This window comes from Theileria annulata, chromosome 2 (assembly GCF_000003225.4).
Source record: "Theileria annulata chromosome 2, complete sequence, *** SEQUENCING IN PROGRESS ***".
Lineage (NCBI taxonomy): Eukaryota > Apicomplexa > Aconoidasida > Piroplasmida > Theileriidae > Theileria > Theileria annulata.
Window position 1 is genome coordinate 1,568,164 of NC_011099.1, and position 23,960 is coordinate 1,592,123.

Sequence of the window (23,960 nt, forward strand, 5' to 3'; positions counted from 1 at the left end):
TATAAATATATACCCACTTTAATTAATATATATATAAATAATTTATAATATTAATGAGTTGAGATGATGTGCAGGGCTAGTAGCTGCACTGGGAGTGAGTTGTTGATGAGCTGAAGCCTGTAGAGGATGTCCTGCTGCTTTGAGAAGCATATCGGTGTGGAGTTTGGCAGAGTGAAGAAGGGCAAGTGCGACACGTTTCCAAGCTTAAACTCGTTATGCAAATTGTTTACAAGGGATAAATTATATCGGTCGCCCAGAACCAAATCTGTGAAGCTAAGTTTTCTTGACGAAACCTTAACTTTGCTCTTGGCACAGTTAAAGAAGAAGATGCGAATGTGTTTCATATCGACATCCTCGTAAACAAAGTCTGATTCATCCAGTTTAAAGTAGCCCTTGTTACTGCAAATCAGCGACAACTGGGGCTTCTCACAAATCTTAAAGTACTCATCCTTCACGGACACTCTGCTAAAAAAGTTCTTCTCCAGCAACAAGGCTGTTTCCGATACGTTCACTATCGAATTTGAGTCGATATCTATATATAGATCCAGCGTTTCTTCCTTCGGCCTCACACCAAGCATGTTATACTCCAACTCGTTCAAGCTCAGGTAATCATTAGAGTACAAATAATCTTTATTAGAATTTAGGTCTCCGTTCGGGTTTAAGTAATCCCCATTGGAATGTATATAGTCTTTATTAGTTAAATCTGTGTCGGGGTTTAAATAATCCCCGTTAGAATGTATATAATCTTTAATGGAATTTAAATCTGTGTTTGAATTTATGTAATTGGGACTTAAATAATCAGTGTAATCTGAATCGAGTGAATCTGCATTAAAAAACTTATTTATTAAATTGTTATTATGAGTATCGAGCGTTAAATCTGAAGTGTTTACATTATAGTTTTCCCTCTTTACAAAGGAATCAACATTCTTTTTTACAAGTAAGTTGTCTACGAATTTTCTAAATCCCTTCCTGCCTTTAGGATTTCTAGACACATTTTCAGACAATTCATCAGTTTCCAGATTATAAAAGGAATTATCGGGTGACCCAGGGTTCGTCGTTTCCATTTCAGACGGATTATTAAGGTTAAACTTGATTTTCGGATGGTTTTCTTCAAGCTTATATTCCTCCTCCATCGGTTCCTTTTCCTGGACCAGCTGCTTATGGTCGAATTTTAAGCTGTTTATATCATTCAAATACAGCTGATTATAAACGTATCGAATATTCACATCACTCATACTGTATCTGGTGTTTGATGTATTGTACCTACTATTTCCACTAGCATATCTACTGTTATTCGCGTTATACGTGTTAAATCTACTAGTTCCATTATTATATCCATTATTAGTAGAGTTGTATGCGTTATTTCCAGTATTATATCTGCCATTATTAGAGCTGTATGTGTTGGGATGATATGGTTTCTCTGGTGTGATCCCAATGACATTCCAATCTGGGAAAAGCGTATTACAATCACCATCTGAGAGAAAGCTGACGCATACCACCCCATCATCATTTTTGGAAAGGATCTGAGGCAACTCGTAGTCAAAACTTGCATGCGTTTCACCTTCGAAGTCTTCGTAATCCACTGCTCCGGCGAATGTTGAGAGTCCTGACTCGTTGTAAACATCAAAATTTGAGGCTTCCAGAGCCGTTCCTACAGTGTGAAATCCGTCGTATGAAATTGACGTCATTTGTGTATTTGTGTTGAGTGAAAGATCATTTTCGTGTGTTATTTTGGGATCCAGATAACTTGAAAAGCCGTCAGACTCGGGCACTTGATTAACAAACCCTTTTCGCAGTTTATACTCCTGGATACTCTGCAGACTTAGTCTGAATGACCACTTGTTTCTCGGTGTGATTTCACTATTACTGAACGTGCATGAAAGGTCAACTGCTGGATCTGAGCTAAGATCTGGGTAAACGTTAATCCCATCCGTATTAGAAAACGTTCTATTAAATGCTTCAGTTGTAGAAAAGCCTCTATCATAACTCTGTGTTGAGGGAAATGGTTTATCGTATCCATCAGCAGTTGGAAATGCTCCATCATAAACATCGGTTGTGGGAAATGGCCTATCATAACTCTCTGTCATACGTGATTTGTTTATATCGCTTGCGTTCAGGTAATTTGAATTAACGCTTGAGAAATTGTTTAGTACTGCTGCTGTTGTTGTTGGTTCAGGCATGGGAATGCTCGAACTTTTAGTTCTTTCATACAAAGCATTAATTATTTTATATGATGTTTCCCACCTAAAAATTTATTACTTAGATGAATAAAATTTGTTCCTTACATTTTCACGAATTTCTTTAGTGTAGTTACTGCAGCATCGTGTGCCCACTTGCTGTTCCCAATTGGTGGATTAAACCTCATGCAATTATCGTAAATCAGCTTCATATCCTCGTAAAACTCTTCTGGGTTCATATACGAACCAGAATCCAACTTCATCTACAGCAATTATAAACTAAATGTACCATCTAATATAATTAAACTATACTAGTATTATAATTAAAATAATTATTAAAATAATATTATAATGAAAGCATGATAATTGGTATAATAATACCTTGACTGTTTTATAGTCCATGGGTTTTCTAATAACAAGTCTATAATTATCTTTGACTGAAGGCGGAATGATAGAATCGCTTGCTTCCAAAACAGGACTAGCAAACAGATTGCCATACCGATCAGATTTCATTTTTCTCAAAATCTAAAAAATATATATAATTTTTAAATTAAAATTTTATGTGAAATTCACAAAAAGTAGTATGAAAATTATATAATATACTGGTAATGTTTGAAATAATAAAAAAACAAGTTTATTTCAAAAATTAATAATATAAAAATAAAACTTACGTGATCTGAACAGTATTTAATCCAATCATTTTGCGATTCCATGTTCATAAATTATTTAAAACATTAAATCTGAACTCTTTGTTCGGTTTATCCCAATTCTGAGGCTTGGCACAATAAAACTCAGTGGCCTTAAATACTAATTGTTTTATACCCTTTTGTACATTATTTAATTTTAAAATAATTATGGACTCTCAATTATGGGTAAATAACCCTAGTTTTAGCTTTAATTTTTTATTTAGGTTCCTGTGCCGAAGATTAAGGCAACTAAATCAGAGCCCGAGAGTTCTAAAGACCCATTAGAAAGGGTCAAAACTGATGTTTCAGGGCAAAATAAAACATATGCTTTAAATTTAAATAAACATTGCCCTGAAAAAAATAATCTCGTTAATCATGGTGTAGGCCTTTCCGGAGCTCCTGATAATTCCGAAGATTTTACCTTGAGTGTCAGAATTAACAGAAAACGCACTCTAAATGATTTATTTGACGAAAGTGACGATGAAAATTTTACTCCCAACTCGGAACAAATTTCCTCCAAAACACACTTACACCCTGTTAACTCCTCTGGTGATCTTGTAAATTCTAAACCTCTCAATAACTCAGAAATTAAAGCTGATAAATTATTGCCTGAAAATGTTACTTCTGGCTATCAAAAATCTTCAGATGTTAAAGTCAATAATTTGCCTTTAAAGGAAACTGTTAATAATCTTGAAAAGGGTGACCATAAAAGGCAGAAAACTGATAGTTCAGATGACTTTAAAAGATCTGATAGTGGTGAAGTTCCACTATCAAATGAGTTGGAGTCTCTAACTGACTCTATTAGAAAGTCATTAGACGCTCCGAAACCCGTTTCCTCTACTACAAATTTGAATTCTAACACTCTAGATCACGCCAAAACTAACAAAAATAATGTTAATTCTGGTGAAAATCACACCTCTAAGAATAAACAAATGAAGCCTAAAACTGATCATAAAACTAAAAGTGATCGTAAAACTAAAAATGAAGATGTTAGTCTAAATCATATCAAAACTGAGAATTTGAATGTGAAAACAGAAGTTAAAATTGACATGGTGAAAGATGTAAAAGTGGAAGAAAAGGTACAGATAAAGAAAGAAAAGAAAGTGGATCCATTAGTAATAGAAGATATAATAGAACCAATAAACCGTTGGTGGGAAGAAATAGATGAAGATATGGATTATAATAAAGGGTTGGAATTTGAAAGTAAGTCGAGCCGTTGGAAGTATTTGGAACACAACGGAATGATATTTACACCGGAATACGTACCTCATAATATACCAATAATGGTAAAGGGAGAAACAATACATCTGCCACCGAATTTGGAAGAGATTGCGACGATGTGGGCCCAGAGTATGGGCACGAACTATGAAACAAGTGAAATCTACTGCAAGAATTTCTGGCAAGTTTTCGTCTCAAAATTTGAAAAGGACCATTTTATACGGAGATGTAAGTTATCTGACGCAGATTTCAGCCTAATCAAAAACCACCTCGAGGAGGAGAAGCAGAAGAAAAAGGATAATAAGGAATTTTATAAAGCAAAACAACAAGAAGATGCAAAAAGAGAATATAGATTTAATTATGCATTAGTAGATTGGGTAAGAGAAAAGGTTAGCAGTAATAAGCTAGAGCCTCCAGGGTTATTTAAGGGTAGAGGACTTCACCCAAAACAAGGTCTTTTGAAGTCAAGAATGTTCCCAAAAGACGTCATTTTAAACCTCTCCAAAGATGCACCGGTCCCGAAAGTAACAAACTTTCAACGCGAAGGACATTCGTGGAAGGATATTTACCATGACAATAGTGTCACTTGGCTGGCATACTACAAGGACAGTATCAATGACCAGTTCAAGTACATGTATCTATCAGCGCAGTCAAAATTCAAAGGCTTCCATGACTTTTTAAAGTATAACAAGGCGAGAGAACTCAAGGCTTACATCCAAAAAATCCGAGATGACTACAATACCAAAATGCTCTGTATGACTATTATTTATACTATTAGTCTTAATTACATAAATATAATTTTTAATAGCGCTGGACATTTATGAGAAGCAGTTGGGAACAGCGGTCTATTTGATTGATTACTTGGCACTGAGGGTTGGAGGAGAGAAGGACGCAGATGAGGCTGACACGGTCGGCTGCTGCAGTTTAAGAGTTGAACACATCAAGTTTAGTGAGAAGAAGAAAAACACAATCACGCTCGATTTCCTTGGAAAAGACTCCATACGATATTTTAACACAGTAACTGTATCACTATCCTTACATATTTTTTCACACTTATAAATAATAGTTATAAACTAGGTATTTAAATGATAAACGGTATTTTAATGATTTCTATTAGCTGAATGACGTGGCATATGACAATTTGGCGAAATTTTGTAACCGGAAGAAGTCAAGCGAAGGAATTTTCAGCAAAATCAACGTAAAACATAGTTGTTAGTAATAAAATTTTAGACTAATAAGTTGAATGAATACTTGAGGGAGCTCATGGATGGGTTGTCGGCTAAGGTTTTCAGGACTTACAACGCGTCAATTACACTCCAAAATCAGTTCAAGAGGCTGAGATCTAAATACAAGAGAAGTATTAGTACTCACACACTGCTTCCAAGCAGTGTTACAGATGGTTTAAATGATCTTAATGGTTTAAGTGTTAACGAGGAGACAGGAAGAACGTCGAGATCCTCATCTAATACGGATTATTCAAGTCTGACTAGTACTAATAGTATAGATATTAATAGTATTGATGATTTGGATGACACTCAAGATGAAATTAACGATAAACCAACAAATAATGAAAATTCAACTAAAGATAAAAACAAGGATAAGGATAAGGACACTAAGGATGTTAGTGTTGATATTGGAAACGTGTCAGAGTTATTACAGTTTTATAATTACGCGAATAGAGAAGTTGCAATTCTGTGCAATCATCAAAGAAGTATCCCGAAACAACACGAAACGTCAATGACCAAGCTTAAGTTACAGGCGAAAATGCTTAAAGAGGACATTCAGGAATTGAACGAATATTGTAAGCATTTGCAGTCGAATTCTAAGGACGAATTTAAATTCGAGTCCAAGACTAAGGTAACTTTGCGCTATGATTTGAGTTTTAGGACGTGAACGGGAACCCTAGAAAACTAATTACAAAGCCTGGAATGAAGTTAGAAGCGGCTAAAAACAAACTTGCAACCCTCAAGTAATTTTTACTTAGTCTATGATTTGTAGGAAAAAGCAAAAGGACCATAATATTAAGATGACCATAAAGGACAGTAACAAGACTGTTGCTCTGGGAACGAGTAAAATCAACTACATGGACCCGAGAATCACTGTGGCTTTTTGTAAAAAATATGAAATCCCCATTGAAAAGGTTTTTAACAAGAGTTTGCGGATGAAATTCCCTTGGGCGATGTGTGTTCGCTCTGATTTCACATTTTAATTTCTCAACTCATTTCTCTATGGACTAGTTACTATATAATGATAGTGATGCATTTAGTTCATTGAAAATTAATTGTACAGCAAAACGTGAGAATGCTCCTCTGACATGTTCGTTGGTGTATTACAGTCCGAACTACCTAAGGAAATTAAAAACTTTTAGTGCTTACATGTATAAAATAACACACCACCCAAACTCATTGAAATATCCCTCAACCTCGAACCAACGTCATTCATATTACTAGAATTATTAGTTTTAGAATTCGTAATGTAGTGAAATGTGTCGGGGAGAATTTGGACTTCAAAGTCAAGCAGTGACTTACACAATTTACAAACTTTAGAACTTAAATTTATGTTCAAATCTGCTAGAAAACTAATTGGTTTTCCACCTTTATTTACTCTTAACACCTAAAACATTTACATCTACCATATACTATTAAATACTAATGATTTGTATGCTATTAACTATATAATAATTTGTATAACTATAAACTTATATGTTATACAGTTTTAGGTCTTGATGATAAGTAGTTTTGAAAGTGATTAATGGCGTCAACTTCGTAATCATCATCACTATAATCAGACGATGACTCGTTGTCTGAGTTAGAGTTTTGATTCACGCCCGTAAGTGTTTCGAAGTCTACAAGATCCTCATCATCTATTTCATCTCTACTCTTGTTCTTGAACTTCTCAAGTAAGACTATCGAGTGTAAATGCTGGTCTGAAACAGAGTATTTATCAGCGTTGGGAAACTGATAAACCACATCATTTTCCAAAATCAAACGAAATCCATCAGTTTCTACAATAAATGCATTATATAAAATCCATTAGTTTATAGTGTAAATTTAAATATTATACACAGTTGGTAGTTATTTAATGTCAATACCTGTGGTGTTTAAGTTAATTGAATCAAGACACCATGACAAATCAGCCATTTGGCCGAATGTTGGTTCAGCAGCTGTTGGTTTCTTAAGACTATATCGTAATAATTTCCATCCCTCATCCTTGGTAGCATCATTTAAGCAATAGAAAATATATAATACACGGTTTCTATCAGTGTTTGGAACTGACAACTGCATTAAAAATGACATTTTCAAGTTACAAATTTCACATTCAGGCTCATCTACCTTCACGTCTCCAACCCATACCTATTCAATCAAACATTACAATGTAAATTAGGGTAATATTAAGTATTGGAATACCTAAATTTAAGGTAAATTAACTAGTAAATGGAGGTAAAGTTAGTGTAAAAATTACCGGATGTCCAAGAAGTTTAGAATCCAAAAGAGGATTAAAAGGTTCCTGAGGTTTAAATTTACGAACAAATCCTCTCAATTCCATTACTTAAAATATTTAAGGACTGTATATTACTGTGTGGTTTTATCCTGTATCAGATGTGGTGAAGGAGTACATGTAGAGCAAATCCGGCGAGTTGATGTGGAAAAAACGACGTAGAAAGGGTAAATATAAAAGACCTTGGATTGAAACAGGGTCGAAATTAAGTTTCTTTAGTATTCTAGAGCAGTTTCTCGGTGAGATAAACAAATCAAAATCGTGGGTGTGTTTAGGTACTTTCGACAATAAATTCTCAGCCAAAAATACATTTACAAAATATGAAAGAAGACTAGAGCCTGGAGTTGTAATTACAAACAGGCCTCCAGGCTTAACAAGCGAAGTTAAAGCCTCCAAAAATCGTTCCTTTTCTCGGTTTTCAACGTGTTCTATGACCTCTGAAGCCACGACGATGTCAAAACTGGCCCTAGTTTTGTCAGTTAAAAAGTCATAAACTGAAATGGATTTATAGTCAAGATTGTTACAATAATCGTTTCTAAGTCCTAGTCTGAGGTGGTAATCATCAAAATGTGTTTTTTTGTGGGATTTTGCAACTTCTATCAGCTGTTCGTTAGGGTCAATTCCAAGCACTTTGGAGCCAAATTTAGCCAAAGATTCAGTCAGAATTCCTCCTCCGCAACCGACATCCAAAATTTTAAGTCCTTTAAGCACTGATTCTATGTGAACGGTTGACCTTTTATAAGGCTCCTTAAAAATACCGAATTGAGTAAATAAAAACGGGTTTGAAGTGTTATCGGAGTTGTATGAACCAGTCTCAACTTTATCCTTTTTACGGTTTATGTACGAGTTTGCTATGAATGGGATTCTAACCTGGTTATAGTCATGCAAAACTGACATATCACCGTCAATATCCCACCAGTTATGGGAAAAGCGGTCAAAGAATCCAACTGAGGATGTAAATCTGTTATAAGATAGTAAAAAATAGCTTTTTTTCACTGGAATATTAATAAAACTCATGAGAAAACTTCATAATTTACAATAATAAAAAGATTGAAAATAATTTTTAGGAGAGAAACGAAATCAAATTAATTACACTATAGAGGAAATTTTGGGGTATTTTTTAAAAATATTATTTTTTTATCGGTACAAATGAAATTAAATAATAAAGAAGAAGTGGAAAAGGCAGTTAAATCTAACACCGGAAAATTGGTTTTGCTGGTTTTGGAAGAAGATGAGCCTTCCAGTAAGCAATTAATGGAAGTTTCGCTAAATTTATCAAAGGTTTTTATTTATTTTTATTATTTTTTAGGATTTTAGTGAAATTGTCTTTAAATGTGTAAATTCTGATCTAGTTGGAGATTTATACACCTTAAAATGCCTTCCAACTGTTTTATTTTTTGAGGTACACATTTTATTCTTTGATTAAATTCTTTCAGAATTCCTCCCTTTTGAACTCTCTCGAGGGTTGTAGTACTTCAGTTCTGGTCAGTTTCGTAAGGGGCTGGGCTGCCAATTCTAATGAAAGTACTGTGGATAAGATTGAGAGGCTGTTGCGGGAACACCCTGTTCTTCTTTTTATGAAGGGCGATAAGGCTGAGCCATTCTGTCGATTCAGCAGAGCTGTTGTAAACATGCTCAACAGCTCAGGAGTCAAATTTGAGGGCTATAATATATTCGATGACCCTAAACTAAGGGAGGAACTAAAAGCATACTCTAACTGGCCCACATACCCCCAACTTTACGTCAATGTAAGTCATTTGAACATTTTCAAGTTAATTTTCAGGGAAATCTGATAGGTGGCCATGATATTATTAAGGAACTTTACGAAACTAATAGTTTAAGAAAGGAAATTCCCGCTGAATATTTAACTTAATTTCGATTAATGTATTATTGTATATATTATGAATTATACTAGCATGTAATATATAGTGTAGTAAATTTGATATGAGTTTAAGATTAAAGATATGAAGTTCTAAGGTTGATCTTGGTGGAGAGTGAGTAAACAGTAACAAAAGCAATGTACACAAAATATGCAGTGGCAACAGAAAAAAATGCCAGTTTATATGAGCATGAAATAATTGCGTGGTACCTGAGTGAGTACCTATAGTCCTTAGGGAAAGTTGAGCCCTTTTTAACTGCATAGTTGCAGGGACATTTGTCAGTTAAGAACACGAAAATTGGATGAGAAATCAAGGTCTTTCCCTTCCTAGTCATTACAAGAGGGTCGTTAAACTTCTTGTTATTATTGTGTGATATGCGTTTAGCTTCTACTGACAAGAATGTCCTTAAAACCTTGATTCCGAAAATTAAGAAAAATGGAATTGAAATTCCATTTATCATATGCATTAAGTATAGATAGAAATTACTATCATTGACCGATTTTGAAACAATCATGGATAAGAAAGATGTGATAAAGAATATTATCACAAAGATGTATCCACTTAAAACCCATCTGAAGTTGTAAATAACGTGAAGAAACTTCTCCAAAAACGTGGTACAAAATAACCATTTACGAAGCGAACTGGGTCTATTTTGTGCTATAATATGATTTTTGGTCTTCCAAACCGATAATTCCAGACCTAATAAATCAGACTTTTCAGCTAATTCTAATTGAGAATTATTCAAAGTCTGCTTTAACTTCTCGGTTATTACCCTTCTATTGTGCTCAACATATGAAAACACGATGTCTATTAAGTCAGAAATGATTAGCATAAGCCCTGAAAAGAAGACTGCGAAGTATAAAAGCTTGTTGGCTACTGTTGATCTTAGTGTTGGAGTACTCTCAATAAAGTTAACGTAACTGGTTTTAAATGAGAAACGCGCAACAAAAGGCATCCAAGAAATGGCAAATAGGTATAATAAACAGTTTGATCCACTTAAATTTGCAATAAATTTTCCATAGGGTTTGTAACAGGCTGGACACTCTTTTAACAATTCTTCACCCTCCTCAATAACTACCTTATCTTCAAGCTCCGTAAAATCGCTTGATGATCTTGAGTAGACGATATTTGGCAAACCACTTTCCACGTCATTGTCTGACGTTGGAATATTGTCAATATCAACTATTTCAGGGGCATTTGGTACCTCATTTACGAACTCATCTTGGGACTTGTATTCTGCATCATCTTGGACTAGTTCTTCCACATCATCTTGGGATTTGTATTCTAAATCTTTTAATTGGTCTTCTATATCATCTTGGGATTGGTATTCTGCATCATCTTGGACTACTTCTTCCACATCATCTTGGGATTTGTATTCTACATCATCGCTGACATGGTCATACGAGCTAAATTTTAAATCTTCACTAGGAACATTTGAAGCCATTTGGAACAAAATCTCAGCAATATATTTGAATATTTGGTTAAAATGACACTACTGGGAGAGATGCAACTATTAAAACTTAAATATTAAAAAAACCCTTAATATCGAGACGGAATAAATAATATAAGGTGTAAATAAACTGGGAGAAAGCGTTTTAAAATAATGTGATAAATATAGATGTTAGGATACTATAGAAATGAATAAGTATAGCATTTACTAAATAAGTACAGAGAAGTACACAGGACAGTCTTGGAGCTAAATCCATATTTTTTAAGCCTAAAATTTAAGACGAAAAATTTCAACTCAATATATATTTTTTAAAAAATTAAATCTTAAAAGTTTATTTGAAAATCATTAAAAAATTGTTTATGAAATAAATTGGGGATTCTGGAATCCAAAACCAAAATTACAACATTTCCCCCAATTTTTAAAGAAAAAAATTATTAGAAAATTATTTATAATTTTATATATACAATTAATATTAGTATATAGTACATAGTAACAGTTTATAGTAGATAATAGTATATAATACTAGTTAAGTAGGTATTAAATTGAAATATATAAAATTCTGAAAATAACACTAAATAATAATAAAATAAGATTAATTGTGTATAATATAAGTTATTAGTTTCAAATTTAAAAGCGATGATTCATGTTACAATTTTTATAAGATCAAAATTTTAATTAGTTGAAATTGGGAGTTAATTTTGAAGAAAAATTAAATTAATTGAAATTGAAAGTAAAAGTGAAAAAAAGTAAAATTAATAATAATGTAGAATTATGAGTTAGCATTGAACCCTATACATAGTTAATAATTAAAATGAATTTCCTGTATATGTATGTAAAATAACTAATAATTTGAATGTTAGAATTAGATTGGAATGGTAATAAATTTTAGTCGAACATTGACTTTATATTTCTGGCTTTTTTATCGGATAATTTTAATAATTAGAGCTGAGGATATATTGGCCTCGGAATCAAACATTGTGGACTATAAAGTCGATTCTTTACCACTGGAATTTGTTCCCGGCAGCGGTTACGTAGTTAAAGTTGAAGTTGGCGGCCAGCCTCTGAAGCTTTTGTTAGATCCAAATGTTTGCGGTATAATTTTGTTCGAAAACACAGACAGAATTTGTTCTAAAGATGATAAGGGAAGCTGTTATGACCCATACAAGTCAAAAACAGCAAGCTGGTGTGTTAACACGGCAGTTTGCGTACCAGGAAAGTTCAATTACCAGTGCAAGGAAACACCTTCACCCAGCAAAATAAAGGAACTTACGTGAGTTTTCAAAATATTAACAGTGTTTAGTGCTACAATTGTGAGGGTCGATTCTGATATTATAAAAATATATTCAATTGAGGGTTTAGAGTCCCTTAAAATCGCAGTTGACCACAAAAAATCACCTTACATCCTTGATAAAGTACCAGTCAAACTCGGACGCTCTTTGGACCGCTACGATCGCAAGATTTTTACCAATGTTGATGGCATTTTTGGCATATCAGGTAGTGTAAACAATTGTTATATGTGTTAGGTTCTGAATTATGCTGTCGAAGTAACCCTTGGGATTTAGTAACGCGTGATTATCGCGGCTTTTTTGTACTGGATATTAACCCTGTACAGAATGTTAGATTCCCCAGTAAGTTATTTTTGGGTACCGACAGAGTTTCTGAGGATGAAATAGTCTGGTCTGAAAAGCGTCAAACCGGTGGAATCTTCACTAATTCACTCATACAATTCACTATCTATGATCTAAAAATGTGTAACACAAAAATCTTCGGACGCACTTCGTCAAATTGGGAAGCAGCCATAGATCTCACGTATCTTTACCACCCTAAAATATAATTAAATTATAGTTTAGTAATAGTTAAATAACACTAATTAGCTGGAATTAAATTTTATTATGTTGTAGAACACCGTATTTGATATTGCCGAAGAATTTTTGGATGACAATGATGTCATATTTACCAGTGGATAAATCATGCTTCGATGAGGGTCTAAGCCCTCGATTATGTAAACTAACTGTTGGGAACAGACTGTTCCCAATCATTGAGTTTAAACTTAGCGAGTCTTATTATTTGAATTTCGAAAAGGTCGAAACTCCTTCAATCACAATTCCCCTTGAAAATCTCATATACGATGATGGAGATAGTAAAACGTTACTCATCATCCCAGATGAATTCAGTGATAGGCCTTCTTATACCTTAAATCCTACCATCAAATTTGGTTACAAAGGTTTCTCATACAATACATCTTATCTATAATTTATCTATTATACTTAGTTAAGCTATAATAATTGAATGTGATATAGTGTTGGAATCGCTGAATGTTGTGGTCGATAGTGATGGGTACAGAGTGGGACTCATTAGCAAGAACCAGTTGGTAGGTTCATTTTCCAAGTGTTCAGAGGTCCCACAATGCTTTGGAGACCAGGTTTATGAACCTGCACTCAATATTTGCCTCAACCCAATCTGTAGCATATGGCTCATGAAACGCCTAAACCCAGAAAAAGGGTAATAATCATTAGTTTAGTATTATTTATTTATCTCTTTAAGAATTTAAGGATTTAAACACTAGTTATGTATATTTATTATGATAAATTAGGATCTGCGAGACATCGTTTGTGGCTAAGGTTGTGATAACAACAGTTATTTGTGCTCTGGTGGTAGCAGAACTATATTGTAATTTCGCTCGAAAACATATTTTAAGAATCACATCAAGATTGTGTAGATAAATAAATGAATTTATTACTCCATACTATCCACTAAATTATATATTATTCAGTACATAGTAATATAAGATTAAGTTAAGGAAGAGAGAATGGAGAGCCTGTTGAGAGCAATATTACGCTCATGTTGTAACTTCTTCAAAGGTTTCCTGTAATCCTTAACAACAGTGAGGTGACTAAAAATTTTTTTAACGCTCGTTTTATACCTGTAATCTAGTTTTGGAATAGAGTAATTCTCATCATGGAAGAAAACACGACTGAATTTGGCGTTATCGGAGCCATGGATCTCCATCCAACGTTTCATCTGAGTAGTTGCGATAACATTCCCCTGGAGCTAACAAATCAATAAATTAAACTCACATGACCAATTGCGAACTTTTTCCTACACTTAATCCAACCAACTAGAAATAATTGGTTGCAGTAAGATTGTAATTCAGTTTCAAACTTCTTTTCTAAAAAAATGAAATAATATAGAAATACCGTTGAAAACGCCATTAAGCTCAAACCGGAACCTATGATTCATCTCATGTTGATTTGTTAAATCGTAGTCCTTTTTAACCGGAATCTTCTCCTCCTTTGGCCTATAACGCCTCAAACCGCTCGCCTTCTGGTTAAGTGTGTCAAATATAGTGTCAAAAACAGGGTAACCCCTGTTCAAAGTAGGGTGTGTTTTAAGTGAGTCATAAAGCCATTTTTCAGGTCTTCTACTAGGTGGAAATATGGAATTTCTAGATAACAAAAATGTGCTCTTGGCCTTATTTTTCAGAGACTTCGGGAAATAAGTAGACATTGAAACAATTATAAACCATTTTATAAATCAATGCAAAAATTAACAATTTTTAGCGTCATTAAATAATTTCTCAAATTAATTTTGTTACACATCTCGCCCAATACTACTGATGTTGTTTTTTATTTCACTCTCCACTATTTATTTTATTAAATGATGATGAATAATTGTTAAATAGTGTAAATAATGTAAACTAATGTTAAAAGGTGTAAAATATAATGTTGAACGGCTATGATTGCAGCTGCACAAGACAAACAGCGTCTGCAACGGACATAGCATCGAAAAGTAGCTCCCACTCGCTATGGTTCACCTTAGACGACTTCGATATCGGCGGTGTTCTTGTAATTTCTCTACCATCTTTATACACTATTTTCGCTAGTTATCCTTTTACCATTTAAAAAATTTTCTTATGTTTTTTTAGGGCGATGGAGCGCATGGTAGAATATTTTTAGCAAGGGAACGCAGAACTGGGTTTATCTGTGTTTTAAAATGTATTTCAAAAGCTCAACTCGTTGGGTATTCTAATACACACATTACTCATCAACACTGATATAATTTTTTATTATATTGTTTAGAACGGGTCAGGAATCGATGTTTAAGCGTGAAATAGAGTTGCATTCTCATCTACGACATCCAAATATTTCATGGTTCGCTTCCAAAATTAATTCATTTTTTAGTTTGTATACTTGGTTTACTACAAAGACGATGATATTTATGGTGATTGAGTACTGCCATAACGGAGACCTCTACAGTTACTTGATGAGGAAGAAACGCATACCTGAGAAGGAGGTGTGTGAAATTATGTTCCAAGTCATCTGGGCTCTAAGGACTTGCCACGACAAGCACATTGTTCACCTTGATATAAAGCCTGAAAATATCCTCCTAGACCAAAACAACGTCGTTAAACTCGCTGATTTCGGACTCTCTGCACATATCAACTTTTCCAAAAACAATTCCACCACCAAACCCGTCAACGGTGTAAATAATATAAATGGAAACTCAAACACTGGAAATGGAAACACAAATAATATAAACGGAAAAGTGAATGTGGATGATGAAAATTTGAATTTTCTAAGAGGAACGTACGATTATTGGTCACCAGAGCAATGCACATATAAATATAATAGTGAAAAGAAATTCGGAGAGTTTGGACCTAAAACAGATATTTGGACCATTGGCGTACTGGCCTTTGAGCTTTTTTTCGGCCTTTCACCTTTCGGCTCAACAACTGAAGAAAGGCTGGACGTAGTTTTAGAACGTATTCAAACGCTCGAGTGGTTTGAATTTTGGCAAAAAAAGTACAAGAACCTTTACCTGAATGAGATGTCCAATGAGTTTCGCGACTTTCTCGACAAGTGCTTCATAAAGCAGTCTCACCTTAGGCCTGACGCATCTCAACTGCTTCAGCACCCATGGATTAAAATGTACAATATTCATCGATTTACAGATTCCGTATTTCTCAATCAACCCAGAACATAGCTACCAAAAAATTTTAACTGTACAATAACTTGTCTGGAAGTTTTCTCAAGTTTGTGGAAATATTTCCAATTGGCACATTTTATAATTGTGTGGAAGTTTTTTAAAATAATGAAATGTTTTGTAACATATTGTAATATAGTTTGTACACAAATTATAAATTATACATAATTATAAATTAATGGTGGCTAGTATAATAGTTGGTAACAAAAAAATAATTGGCATAGAGTAAAACTGAGAAACAGTATATATAGCGTAAATGTAATAAAATTAAAAAATGTATTGAAATTAATCGAGTTCAAGCATGGTGTAGGTGGATTCAGGAGTGTCGTAGAGTTCAAAGAAGCTAGTTTTCTAAAGAAATTAAAAGATTAAAACTAACATTGAAGTCCAAATAATGGTTAATGTGAGTTTGGATATAAGTATACTTGAGTTTAAGAGAAAAATCCAAAAGTGCAAAAATCTAAAACAATTTTGTTACATTATGGACTAAAGACTAATTGTGCAAAAAGTAATTAGATATTAAACTAAAGGAATTTTACCTTCATTTCGTTGTAGAAAATCGACTTTCCGTCAACGTTCTTTTCACGTTTAAAGATGGTCAGGATTTCGTTGATCACCTCATACTCAAAGTCCTGGTTGAACTTGTATGCAATAATGTAACACACAGATGAGAACAGCTTCCTGTTAAACTTGGTTATAATGCCATTAAGAACGAGTCTAACAATGTATTAGAAAAATCAAAAGTAAGGACTGGTGTGGAAATACCTCTCAAATAATGTCCATGCAATTGCTGATGTTGATGGATCCACATGTTGTATCAAATTGGGCAATAACATAAAGTTATACTTTATCTTACTACAATCCACTCTTAGTTTTAATAAGCATGTAGTAATATTATAGTATTATTAGCTATATAATATGGTGTAGTAAATAGAGTAGTGTAGTTGAGGTGATGGTAATACCAGAGTTTGGTGAAGGAGAGCGTGGGATGTAACCAGGGGTGTTTTTGGCGGAAAAGAGTATTAGATTCAAGTAACAGTGGGTATGGTTTCGGTTCAGGTACTTCACTAGTGTTGTCATTGGTTGCGATTTTGATTTCGATTGATTCAGAAAAAGATAAGCTACTTCTTCTAAAGTCATAAATGGGAATATCCAGACGCTTAGGATCATATTCAAGAGTGCTGGGAACCATTAAGTCTGCGTAAGAAATGTAAAACTTCTCCCTTTTGGAAACAGATTCAGGCTCCAAAATAGCCTTTGAATCCATTCTTGAATTCTTTCTACTTAATCTAAACAAGGACATAATCCTAGTTATTCGTGCTCTGATTGACGAAACTCTGCTAAATTTCCTGCTTTTAGGAGAAACTGAACTTGTATCTCCGTGATCTTCTGACATTCTCTCCTCTCCATAGAGATCAATAAACCTTCTTTCCTCCTCATTTGTAACTTCATAATTCGGCGGTCCCTAGGCACATTATTAGGTGTACATAATTTTAAATATTATAAGCATCAGGTATATTATTAGTTATATAGTAATGATGTTACGTAGACTTTGGAATCTTTGAGCATATTTGACAAAAACGAAATGGCAACATTGGAGGAAAGTTCAGAGGCATTTAAAGCTGAGTATCTTACGAGTGTTATGAGTTCCTCGAACTTGCTGTCGGACATTTCCGATATCTTCTTCGAGTTCACCAACATCTCCAATACTGTTTTTAAAGGAATTTAAAATTGAAATGAAAACAAACACCAGAAGCTTACTGTGCTCTACTACCAAATTAGGTTTAAATTTTTTCTAATTAGGTTTAAATAATCTCTAATTAAGTTTTAAAAATTAAAATTAAGAAACATTATGAATTTGATTTGAGAAATATTATAAATTTAATCCAAATGGCACATGGCGATAAACATTAAAAATACAAAACGTGTTTATTCGTGTCAATATGACACAGAAATTAAATTAAAATCAAGAGTACCAAATCATATCAAAAAAATTTAGATTATTTCTTACTTATTACTTGGAAACCTCATATACGCAACAATAACATTTGTTGTACTTTTATTTCACTCTCCACTATTTATTTTCCTATTTCACTATTTATTTTATTTATATTTGTAAAATAGAAAACATGGCTTATTCTTTTATGAATTAGTTTTATATTCTTATTTTCTTGCTTATCATCAACAAAAAAGTTCGAATTCCACACATTACCAAATTCAAAATTTACTGATTATCACTCGATATCACTACACTTAATTTTGCTATTGTTAGTTGAATATGCTTACTAGTAATTTAAAAAATGGAGATTGAGATGCAGTCAGGATCGTCTGATTTTGGCGATTTTGAAGAAACCCATCCAAGAAAAAATTCTGATTTTGTTCCCAGAAAAAAGCTTTGGAACTCAAATAGTATCAACAGTGAACCCAGGGGATCAGTATCACGAATTTCCAAATCCAGGGAATCTGAAAATGACGATGATTTCGAGTTTCTAATTACTAAAAGCCAAACAGCTAAAAAAATTATAAAACTAAACTCAAACTCATTCGTTCGCCATAATTATAGAAATTCTCATGAAGGTTATCAATGTAGCTATAGAGGGAAAATGGAAGATTATCGGAGCAATTTTGAAAATATTAATAATCAAAATAATTATTCTAAATATAACACTTCAAAAAGTTGTGAAAGAAATGCGGAAAGCACTTTAAATAGAAGAAAATGGGAAGAAAAGGATTATAACAAACGTGGTCATCCAGGTTTGGAGAGAAAAATAGATTTTGATCCTTTTATGTCCGGGTCAAATTCAGAAGCTGACTTAGCAAGCGTTCATGAAGATGATGTTTATTCATATCAGAACAACGTAAGACACCCCAATCATGATTTCCCAAATCAACATCTTACCCCTGTTCGATATTCTGGTGACACCGTATATCCTAAACGGCGTTATATTATCTTGGCTAAAATTAAAGGCTTTTTCAAGTTTGTTGGTTTTGGTATTAAAAAATGTTTTAATAAATCTAAAACTTATCTTTCTAAAGTTATATGTAGAACCAAAAATCGAAGAAAAACTCGTATCCAATTACACTGATTATTATTTACATAGTTATTTTCATAGTTAATTAAATGTAATTGTTAAGTTAAGATATGGCTGATAATTTCGTATAGGTAAATCACGAGCTAGATTATTGAGTAATCAACAACCTCCAGGAGATCTTGATACCGAAACCAACGGTGAAATTAAAACTGGTGTAAATGATTTTGAGAATTCTGAATTAAACTCGAGAAATATTTCAGATTCAGCATTCCGTTTTCCTGTAAAAAATGCTAGAAGACCCAAAAAAAGGATCAATTTTTCACGACTCAGGTTTAGACGCTCTAATAAACCTGTTCTAAAATGTAATAAAACCGGCAAACCAATTAAACTCCATTCTTTCCCCGATTAATTTTTAATGATTTTAAGTACATTTTTAATTTTATTGAAAAAATTTTTTAGAATACTTTTGTTAGTTATTACTTTCATTTCATGTTCTTTTAGTCTACGGATGGTTTCATAGGTGTGTTTTTGGTATGTTTGAAAGTCTCCTGAAATTTGGAGTTTATCGCAAAGTTTTACAAAATTATAATTTTCTAACACTAAAATCAAGTCATTTCAGTGTTTTGCGCCAGGGTTTCTGTGGAATCCCAGGGAATCTTAACCTTAACTCGTGTGCAAGTCCATTTTCAGATTCTTATAATAACAACCTTTCCAATTTAAACATTATTGGCTCTGATTTAAATGATATTAAAAGAAGTGTTTTTAATTATTATCAACTTCGAGGTCCTAAAATAGTAAAACCCAGGGATGTGATTCGGTTTTGGAAGATTCGTCCCGGTGATAAGGTATTATAAACTAAAACTTATTTATTTATTACTAATTAGTATAAATTGATAATAGGTAGTTGTAATTAGTGGGAAGGATAAGGGGAAAACCGGTGAAGTTTTAATGTGTGACCGGCTTCGAAACCAGGTAAAGGTCAAGGGCTGTAATATGGTACTGTTAACTTTAAAATTTTTTAATTTTAAAAATTTTTTAGAGAAAATTGCTTGTTGATTCTCAAGTTGTTCAAATTGAGAAGAAAATCCACTACTCAAACGTCCAGCTTTTGGACCATCTTTTAAAGTACTTGATATTGATTAATTCTTTTTTAGCGTAGGAACTCGAGTTTCAATTCGGTACTCCCATGATAACAAGCCATGTAAAAATTTCCTAATTATTACTTATTTTAGTGAGGGTTTCTAAGAAATCTGGATACGTCATTCCCTGGCCATCTAAAGTATTATTACTTAATTATTTAAATTATATAATTTATTAGAGGAAGAAAGAGCCTCGAGGTAAATTTTCGTGTTTATTTTTTGATCAGATTGCATTGAGGGTGAGAAGGATACGAGTCCTGAGGAGGCTCTCAGACGTACTTATGACTATGAAAAGGTATTTTGGGGCTTTTTATTAGTTTCAGGACCTCGCCTCCGTTAACTTACTTCGTCAAACCATGTCAAAGTACAATAGAGACATAACTTAATGAACCAATTCATCTAATACTGACATAAACTGTAATATATACTATACTATATTTATGGTATTCATATACTAAAGAGTGTATTGGATATTAGTGTTTATTGCCGAGTAGCTTTGATGAGAATGATTCGGTTAGGTGCGGAGGCTGAATTGGGTGTTTCTCGATAAAGGTTTCCAATGGCATTGTAATTTGCTTTCCAAACTTCTTTCCAAGGTTTTCCTTCGAGGACTTTGCAGACGTGGTATCTGCCGTCGTCGCGAGTGAGGGGAAGTCATCACTTTCTGAGAAGTTATTGGGAGCCAGATCAGACATGTTCCAACCAGTCTGAGGTGGTTTTGGAGGCGACTTGACACTCCTTTCTTTAGCGCTTTTCTTCTCCAGCTCCATGATCTCCATTAATGAACTCACTTCTACTGTTGTTGTATTCCATCTCTTTTCTACTTTACTCATTTCTCTACTACCAGTTAGCTGTGATGTGGCTGTCAACTGTTCTGTGCTTGACATCTGTGTCGTTTCAGTTAATTCCTTGTCACTCATTAATTCCTTGCTATCTCTAGTGAATTCTTTACTTGACAATTCCTTACCACTGAACTGTGTTGTTGCAGTTAAATCCTTAGTTAACTGTGTAGTGCTTGTCAATTCTTTATCCTTAAGGATCTGGGTCGGAGGCGTTGATTGTTTCAGTTGATTGATAGATAGTTTAGGTGTTGAAATATGTATATTTCCCATTGATGTGATTGGATATACTGTGCTCTGATTTGAATTCCAAACATTATCCATGGACTTGCTCATTCCACTAGCATTTGTCATTAATCCAGTATTACTACTTAGTAAACTAGCATTATTATTCATCAACCCAGTGTTACTCATTAGACTGTTGAAACCACTGTTACTAGCGTTGGTGCCCATTAATCCGCTATTACTACCCATTAAACCACTGCCACTGCCCATCAATCCACTACTACTATTGGTGAATGGACCAAGTAGATTAGTATTCAGATTAGAGTTGGGCAGTGTCATTGGGGGTAAATTGGGCGTTTGTAGGAATAGTTTGGGCAATGATTTGAATGGTATTGAGTTGGGTGAAAACAGTTCTTTAAAGGGCATCCATGGCATCTTGGTGTTGAATCTCATTCTCAAATTCTGGTGGAAGAAATTCTTGACGTACCAGTGGTACATTTGATCTGATGAGAATGGACCATGCACCATCCCTTGTGGATCCATGTATTGCCATTGTAAATTCACTTCATTCCAATACTTCATTCCATCATACGTAGGTTCTTTCCCCATTCTTTCACTATTAATCAATCTATCCACTGCCAATCTTTCTGTTCCTAGTCTATCACTACTTAATCTTTCCATACTCAATGGGTTGGTAGTTGGTAGTGTTTTTACGGGTTCCGGGCTCAATTTATCTTTATCCAATTCCACATCTTTGGAACTGGTTGTTGTTGTCGTGTTGGTCGTAGTTGTCGTGGTTGGTGTGGCAGTCGAATGTGATTGTGTTTCAAATGGTTTATCTAGTAATTTTTCTAGGAATGATTTAGATCCTTCACTTTTCTTATCTCTCAACATATAATCTGTTACTTCAAATCCAGTCTTTTCAAATGATTTTTCGAATCCAGTTTTATCAAATGATTTTTCGAATCCAGATTTGTCAAATGATTTGTCAAATGACTTTTCAAACCCTGTCTTTTCAAATGACTTTTCAAATCCTGTTTTATCAAATGATGACTTGGTATCGAATCCTGATTTAGTATCAAGGAGAGAATTGTTGAGATTAAATGTGTTGAGACTAGAACTACGTGGTAATGTATCAGTATTCAAACCTTGTACCAATGAATTAGTTAAATTAGTCAACTTTACATCCGAACCTGATTCCCTATTACTAAATTGCCTTGTCAATGGTACTCCTGTTGATGTTTCCCTGTTACTGTATTGCCTAGTGAAGGACTGATCATTAGACTCTCTATTACTGTATTGTCTTGTGAAAGACTGATCGTTTGATTCTCTGTTGAAAAATGCCCTTGAGAGTTTATGATCAGAGTTGAAACCATGGCTATTAATCTTGGAAAAATGCGTAAAATCGTGTGATGCTGATTCTCTAGAGAAATGCCTCACCATATCCAATCCCATACCACTACCGCCAGTGCCGTTACTCAAACTAACACTATTGGCACTGTTGGTAGTATTATGCATATTAAATGTTTGGAATTCTTTATCAGTTTCATTATTATCCTCACCATGCAACATGGGTTTAATACCTAAATTCCTAACACCCTTCAACAGCTTTTCATCCATAATTCTGTTATCTACCAACTTCTGATCCATCAATCTTGAGTTCATATACTTGGAATCCATGAACTTGGTGTCCACCAAACCGGAATCTAATCTGGAATCCATAAACTTAGTCTCCAGTAGCTTAGAATCCACGTTCGGTGGCAAGAAACGCTTAGAGAGAGGTTTGTAAAGCAGCTTTTTCATCTTATCTGATTTATCATAGAAATTTTCCTGTTCTCTTCCCACAGAGATATCAACTGAATGGAATCGAAGTGTTTCAGAACCTGATCTCCTATTACCTAACCTTGGCATACGGTCAAATGTAAACATCAAACGTAACAAATAATTCTTTTCGAACACACCATCACTACTCAATTCTAATACATTCTTATTCGATCCGAATAGCATCTCCATACTCATGTCCGCAATACTATTATCCATATCTCTTCTTTCTTTGCTCAACTCATTATTACTCTTGTCCATTCCACTATCATAATTAAGTCCATAATCTCTAAGGTTATTCAAATCTCTACTTATTGAGAAATCTCTAAAGTTATTCAAATCTCTGAAATTTTGTAAATCTTTGTTATATAAATCTTTCGAGTTGGATTTGAATTTGGAGTTATGGAACTGTGTTTCTTGGGAATGTTCTAAGGTAGACTGAGTTTCGAGATTAGAATGCGGGTGGGTTTCGAGTTTGTTTGTATTATCGAGTTTGCTCGAAGACTTTGAAAAGCTGTGGCTGATGCCACTTGAAGGTCTAGGGTTAAACATAATATTTTTTCAAATGCATAATTTTTTGACTTTAAAATCTTCTATATTACTACAATTGTTTTTAAAATATTATATCCTTACAATTTTTCTTTTAAAAATTTTCAAATCTTAAAATTAACTTTTGTTTTCTTTAAATTTCCAAAATTTTCTATTAACTTTATATTAGTTAAATTTCTCAATTCTTACAATTATTATTTTAAAATCCTACAATTAAAACTTTTATACTCGTTAAAATTTATAATTCCTTACAACTATAATTTTAAATTCGTTCACTTAATTTCTAAAAATCTTACAAATAACCAATTTTCAATAATAAAATAGTATAATGTCGTGTTGATAAAAAAATGGTATAATGGTGATGGGTCGATAGAAAGATGTAATAATTAGTCGGTAAAAAAATAATAAATGAGATGATGAAATAATGATATAGTGATGGGTAAATAATACTATTATTGAGAGG

General features: G+C 33.6%; 13 protein-coding genes across 13 annotated transcripts, besides 7 other annotated features; 6 read left to right on the top strand and 7 right to left on the bottom strand.

Moving 5' to 3' along the window:
• Positions 1-50: 50 nt before the first annotated feature.
• TA11840 (bromodomain protein, putative) lies at positions 51-2,896 on the bottom strand (the record flags this gene model as incomplete). The annotated part of the gene is made up of 4 exons (XM_947429.1): positions 51-2,244; positions 2,286-2,440; positions 2,559-2,702; positions 2,849-2,896. 4 exons carry the CDS (start codon positions 2,894-2,896, stop codon positions 51-53), a joined length of 2,541 nt encoding a protein of 846 aa, XP_952522.1.
• Positions 2,897-3,031: 135 nt separating this feature from the next.
• On the top strand, positions 3,032-6,290 carry TA11835 (DNA topoisomerase i, putative; the record flags this gene model as incomplete). Its single annotated transcript, XM_947430.1, has 7 exons — positions 3,032-3,049; positions 3,088-4,858; positions 4,890-5,098; positions 5,199-5,279; positions 5,312-5,938; positions 5,968-6,050; positions 6,080-6,290. The coding sequence occupies 7 exons, from the start codon at positions 3,032-3,034 to the stop codon at positions 6,288-6,290; spliced, it is 3,000 nt and encodes a 999-aa protein (XP_952523.1).
• A 68-nt stretch (positions 6,291-6,358) lies between these two features.
• On the bottom strand, positions 6,359-7,627 carry TA11830 (uncharacterized protein; the record flags this gene model as incomplete). Its single annotated transcript, XM_947431.1, has 5 exons — positions 6,359-6,426; positions 6,457-6,694; positions 6,793-7,085; positions 7,173-7,434; positions 7,544-7,627. 5 exons carry the CDS (start codon positions 7,625-7,627, stop codon positions 6,359-6,361), a joined length of 945 nt encoding a protein of 314 aa, XP_952524.1.
• A 39-nt stretch (positions 7,628-7,666) lies between these two features.
• Positions 7,667-8,596, bottom strand: TA11825 (3-demethylubiquinone-9 3-methyltransferase-like protein, putative; the record flags this gene model as incomplete). Its single annotated transcript, XM_947432.1, has 1 exon — positions 7,667-8,596. One exon carries the CDS (start codon positions 8,594-8,596, stop codon positions 7,667-7,669), a length of 930 nt encoding a protein of 309 aa, XP_952525.1.
• Positions 8,597-8,728: 132 nt separating this feature from the next.
• On the top strand, positions 8,729-9,452 carry TA11820 (glutaredoxin-related protein, putative; the record flags this gene model as incomplete). The annotated part of the gene is made up of 4 exons (XM_947433.1): positions 8,729-8,860; positions 8,889-8,981; positions 9,016-9,327; positions 9,363-9,452. The coding sequence occupies 4 exons, from the start codon at positions 8,729-8,731 to the stop codon at positions 9,450-9,452; spliced, it is 627 nt and encodes a 208-aa protein (XP_952526.1).
• An 83-nt stretch (positions 9,453-9,535) lies between these two features.
• On the bottom strand, positions 9,536-10,903 carry TA11810 (uncharacterized protein; the record flags this gene model as incomplete). Its single annotated transcript, XM_947434.1, has 1 exon — positions 9,536-10,903. The coding sequence occupies one exon, from the start codon at positions 10,901-10,903 to the stop codon at positions 9,536-9,538; it is 1,368 nt and encodes a 455-aa protein (XP_952527.1).
• Positions 9,569-9,637: a sequence feature (5 probable transmembrane helices predicted for TA11810 by TMHMM2.0 at aa 145-167, 197-219, 292-314, 324-346 and 423-445).
• Positions 9,866-9,934: a sequence feature (5 probable transmembrane helices predicted for TA11810 by TMHMM2.0 at aa 145-167, 197-219, 292-314, 324-346 and 423-445).
• Positions 9,962-10,030: a sequence feature (5 probable transmembrane helices predicted for TA11810 by TMHMM2.0 at aa 145-167, 197-219, 292-314, 324-346 and 423-445).
• Positions 10,247-10,315: a sequence feature (5 probable transmembrane helices predicted for TA11810 by TMHMM2.0 at aa 145-167, 197-219, 292-314, 324-346 and 423-445).
• Positions 10,403-10,471: a sequence feature (5 probable transmembrane helices predicted for TA11810 by TMHMM2.0 at aa 145-167, 197-219, 292-314, 324-346 and 423-445).
• An 878-nt stretch (positions 10,904-11,781) lies between the features above and the next one.
• Positions 11,782-11,856: a sequence feature (Signal peptide predicted for TA11805 by SignalP 2.0 HMM (Signal peptide probability 0.632, signal anchor probability 0.000) with cleavage site probability 0.540 between residues 25 and 26).
• Positions 11,782-13,632, top strand: TA11805 (erythrocyte membrane-associated malaria antigen-like; the record flags this gene model as incomplete). The annotated part of the gene is made up of 6 exons (XM_947435.1): positions 11,782-12,179; positions 12,225-12,403; positions 12,472-12,718; positions 12,811-13,133; positions 13,210-13,411; positions 13,503-13,632. The coding sequence occupies 6 exons, from the start codon at positions 11,782-11,784 to the stop codon at positions 13,630-13,632; spliced, it is 1,479 nt and encodes a 492-aa protein (XP_952528.1).
• Positions 13,531-13,590: a sequence feature (1 probable transmembrane helix predicted for TA11805 by TMHMM2.0 at aa 460-479).
• Positions 13,633-13,699: 67 nt separating the features above from the next.
• Positions 13,700-14,416, bottom strand: TA11800 (uncharacterized protein; the record flags this gene model as incomplete). The annotated part of the gene is made up of 4 exons (XM_947436.1): positions 13,700-13,802; positions 13,833-13,954; positions 13,987-14,078; positions 14,107-14,416. 4 exons carry the CDS (start codon positions 14,414-14,416, stop codon positions 13,700-13,702), a joined length of 627 nt encoding a protein of 208 aa, XP_952529.1.
• A 215-nt stretch (positions 14,417-14,631) lies between these two features.
• Positions 14,632-15,892, top strand: TA11795 (serine/threonine kinase, putative; the record flags this gene model as incomplete). The annotated part of the gene is made up of 4 exons (XM_947437.1): positions 14,632-14,754; positions 14,835-14,929; positions 14,989-15,060; positions 15,091-15,892. The coding sequence occupies 4 exons, from the start codon at positions 14,632-14,634 to the stop codon at positions 15,890-15,892; spliced, it is 1,092 nt and encodes a 363-aa protein (XP_952530.1).
• Positions 15,893-16,177: 285 nt separating this feature from the next.
• On the bottom strand, positions 16,178-17,593 carry TA11790 (cyclin-like protein, putative; the record flags this gene model as incomplete). Its single annotated transcript, XM_947438.1, has 6 exons — positions 16,178-16,243; positions 16,272-16,352; positions 16,432-16,609; positions 16,658-16,747; positions 16,855-17,357; positions 17,438-17,593. 6 exons carry the CDS (start codon positions 17,591-17,593, stop codon positions 16,178-16,180), a joined length of 1,074 nt encoding a protein of 357 aa, XP_952531.1.
• Positions 17,594-18,192: 599 nt separating this feature from the next.
• On the top strand, positions 18,193-19,333 carry TA11785 (uncharacterized protein; the record flags this gene model as incomplete). The annotated part of the gene is made up of 3 exons (XM_947439.1): positions 18,193-18,883; positions 18,939-18,992; positions 19,056-19,333. 3 exons carry the CDS (start codon positions 18,193-18,195, stop codon positions 19,331-19,333), a joined length of 1,023 nt encoding a protein of 340 aa, XP_952532.1.
• A 124-nt stretch (positions 19,334-19,457) lies between these two features.
• On the top strand, positions 19,458-20,403 carry TA11780 (50s ribosomal subunit l24, putative; the record flags this gene model as incomplete). The annotated part of the gene is made up of 7 exons (XM_947440.1): positions 19,458-19,769; positions 19,825-19,920; positions 19,964-20,049; positions 20,079-20,125; positions 20,157-20,203; positions 20,243-20,261; positions 20,291-20,403. 7 exons carry the CDS (start codon positions 19,458-19,460, stop codon positions 20,401-20,403), a joined length of 720 nt encoding a protein of 239 aa, XP_952533.1.
• Positions 20,404-20,536: 133 nt separating this feature from the next.
• Positions 20,537-23,500, bottom strand: TA11775 (uncharacterized protein; the record flags this gene model as incomplete). The annotated part of the gene is made up of 1 exon (XM_947441.1): positions 20,537-23,500. The coding sequence occupies one exon, from the start codon at positions 23,498-23,500 to the stop codon at positions 20,537-20,539; it is 2,964 nt and encodes a 987-aa protein (XP_952534.1).
• Positions 23,501-23,960: the final 460 nt, after the last annotated feature.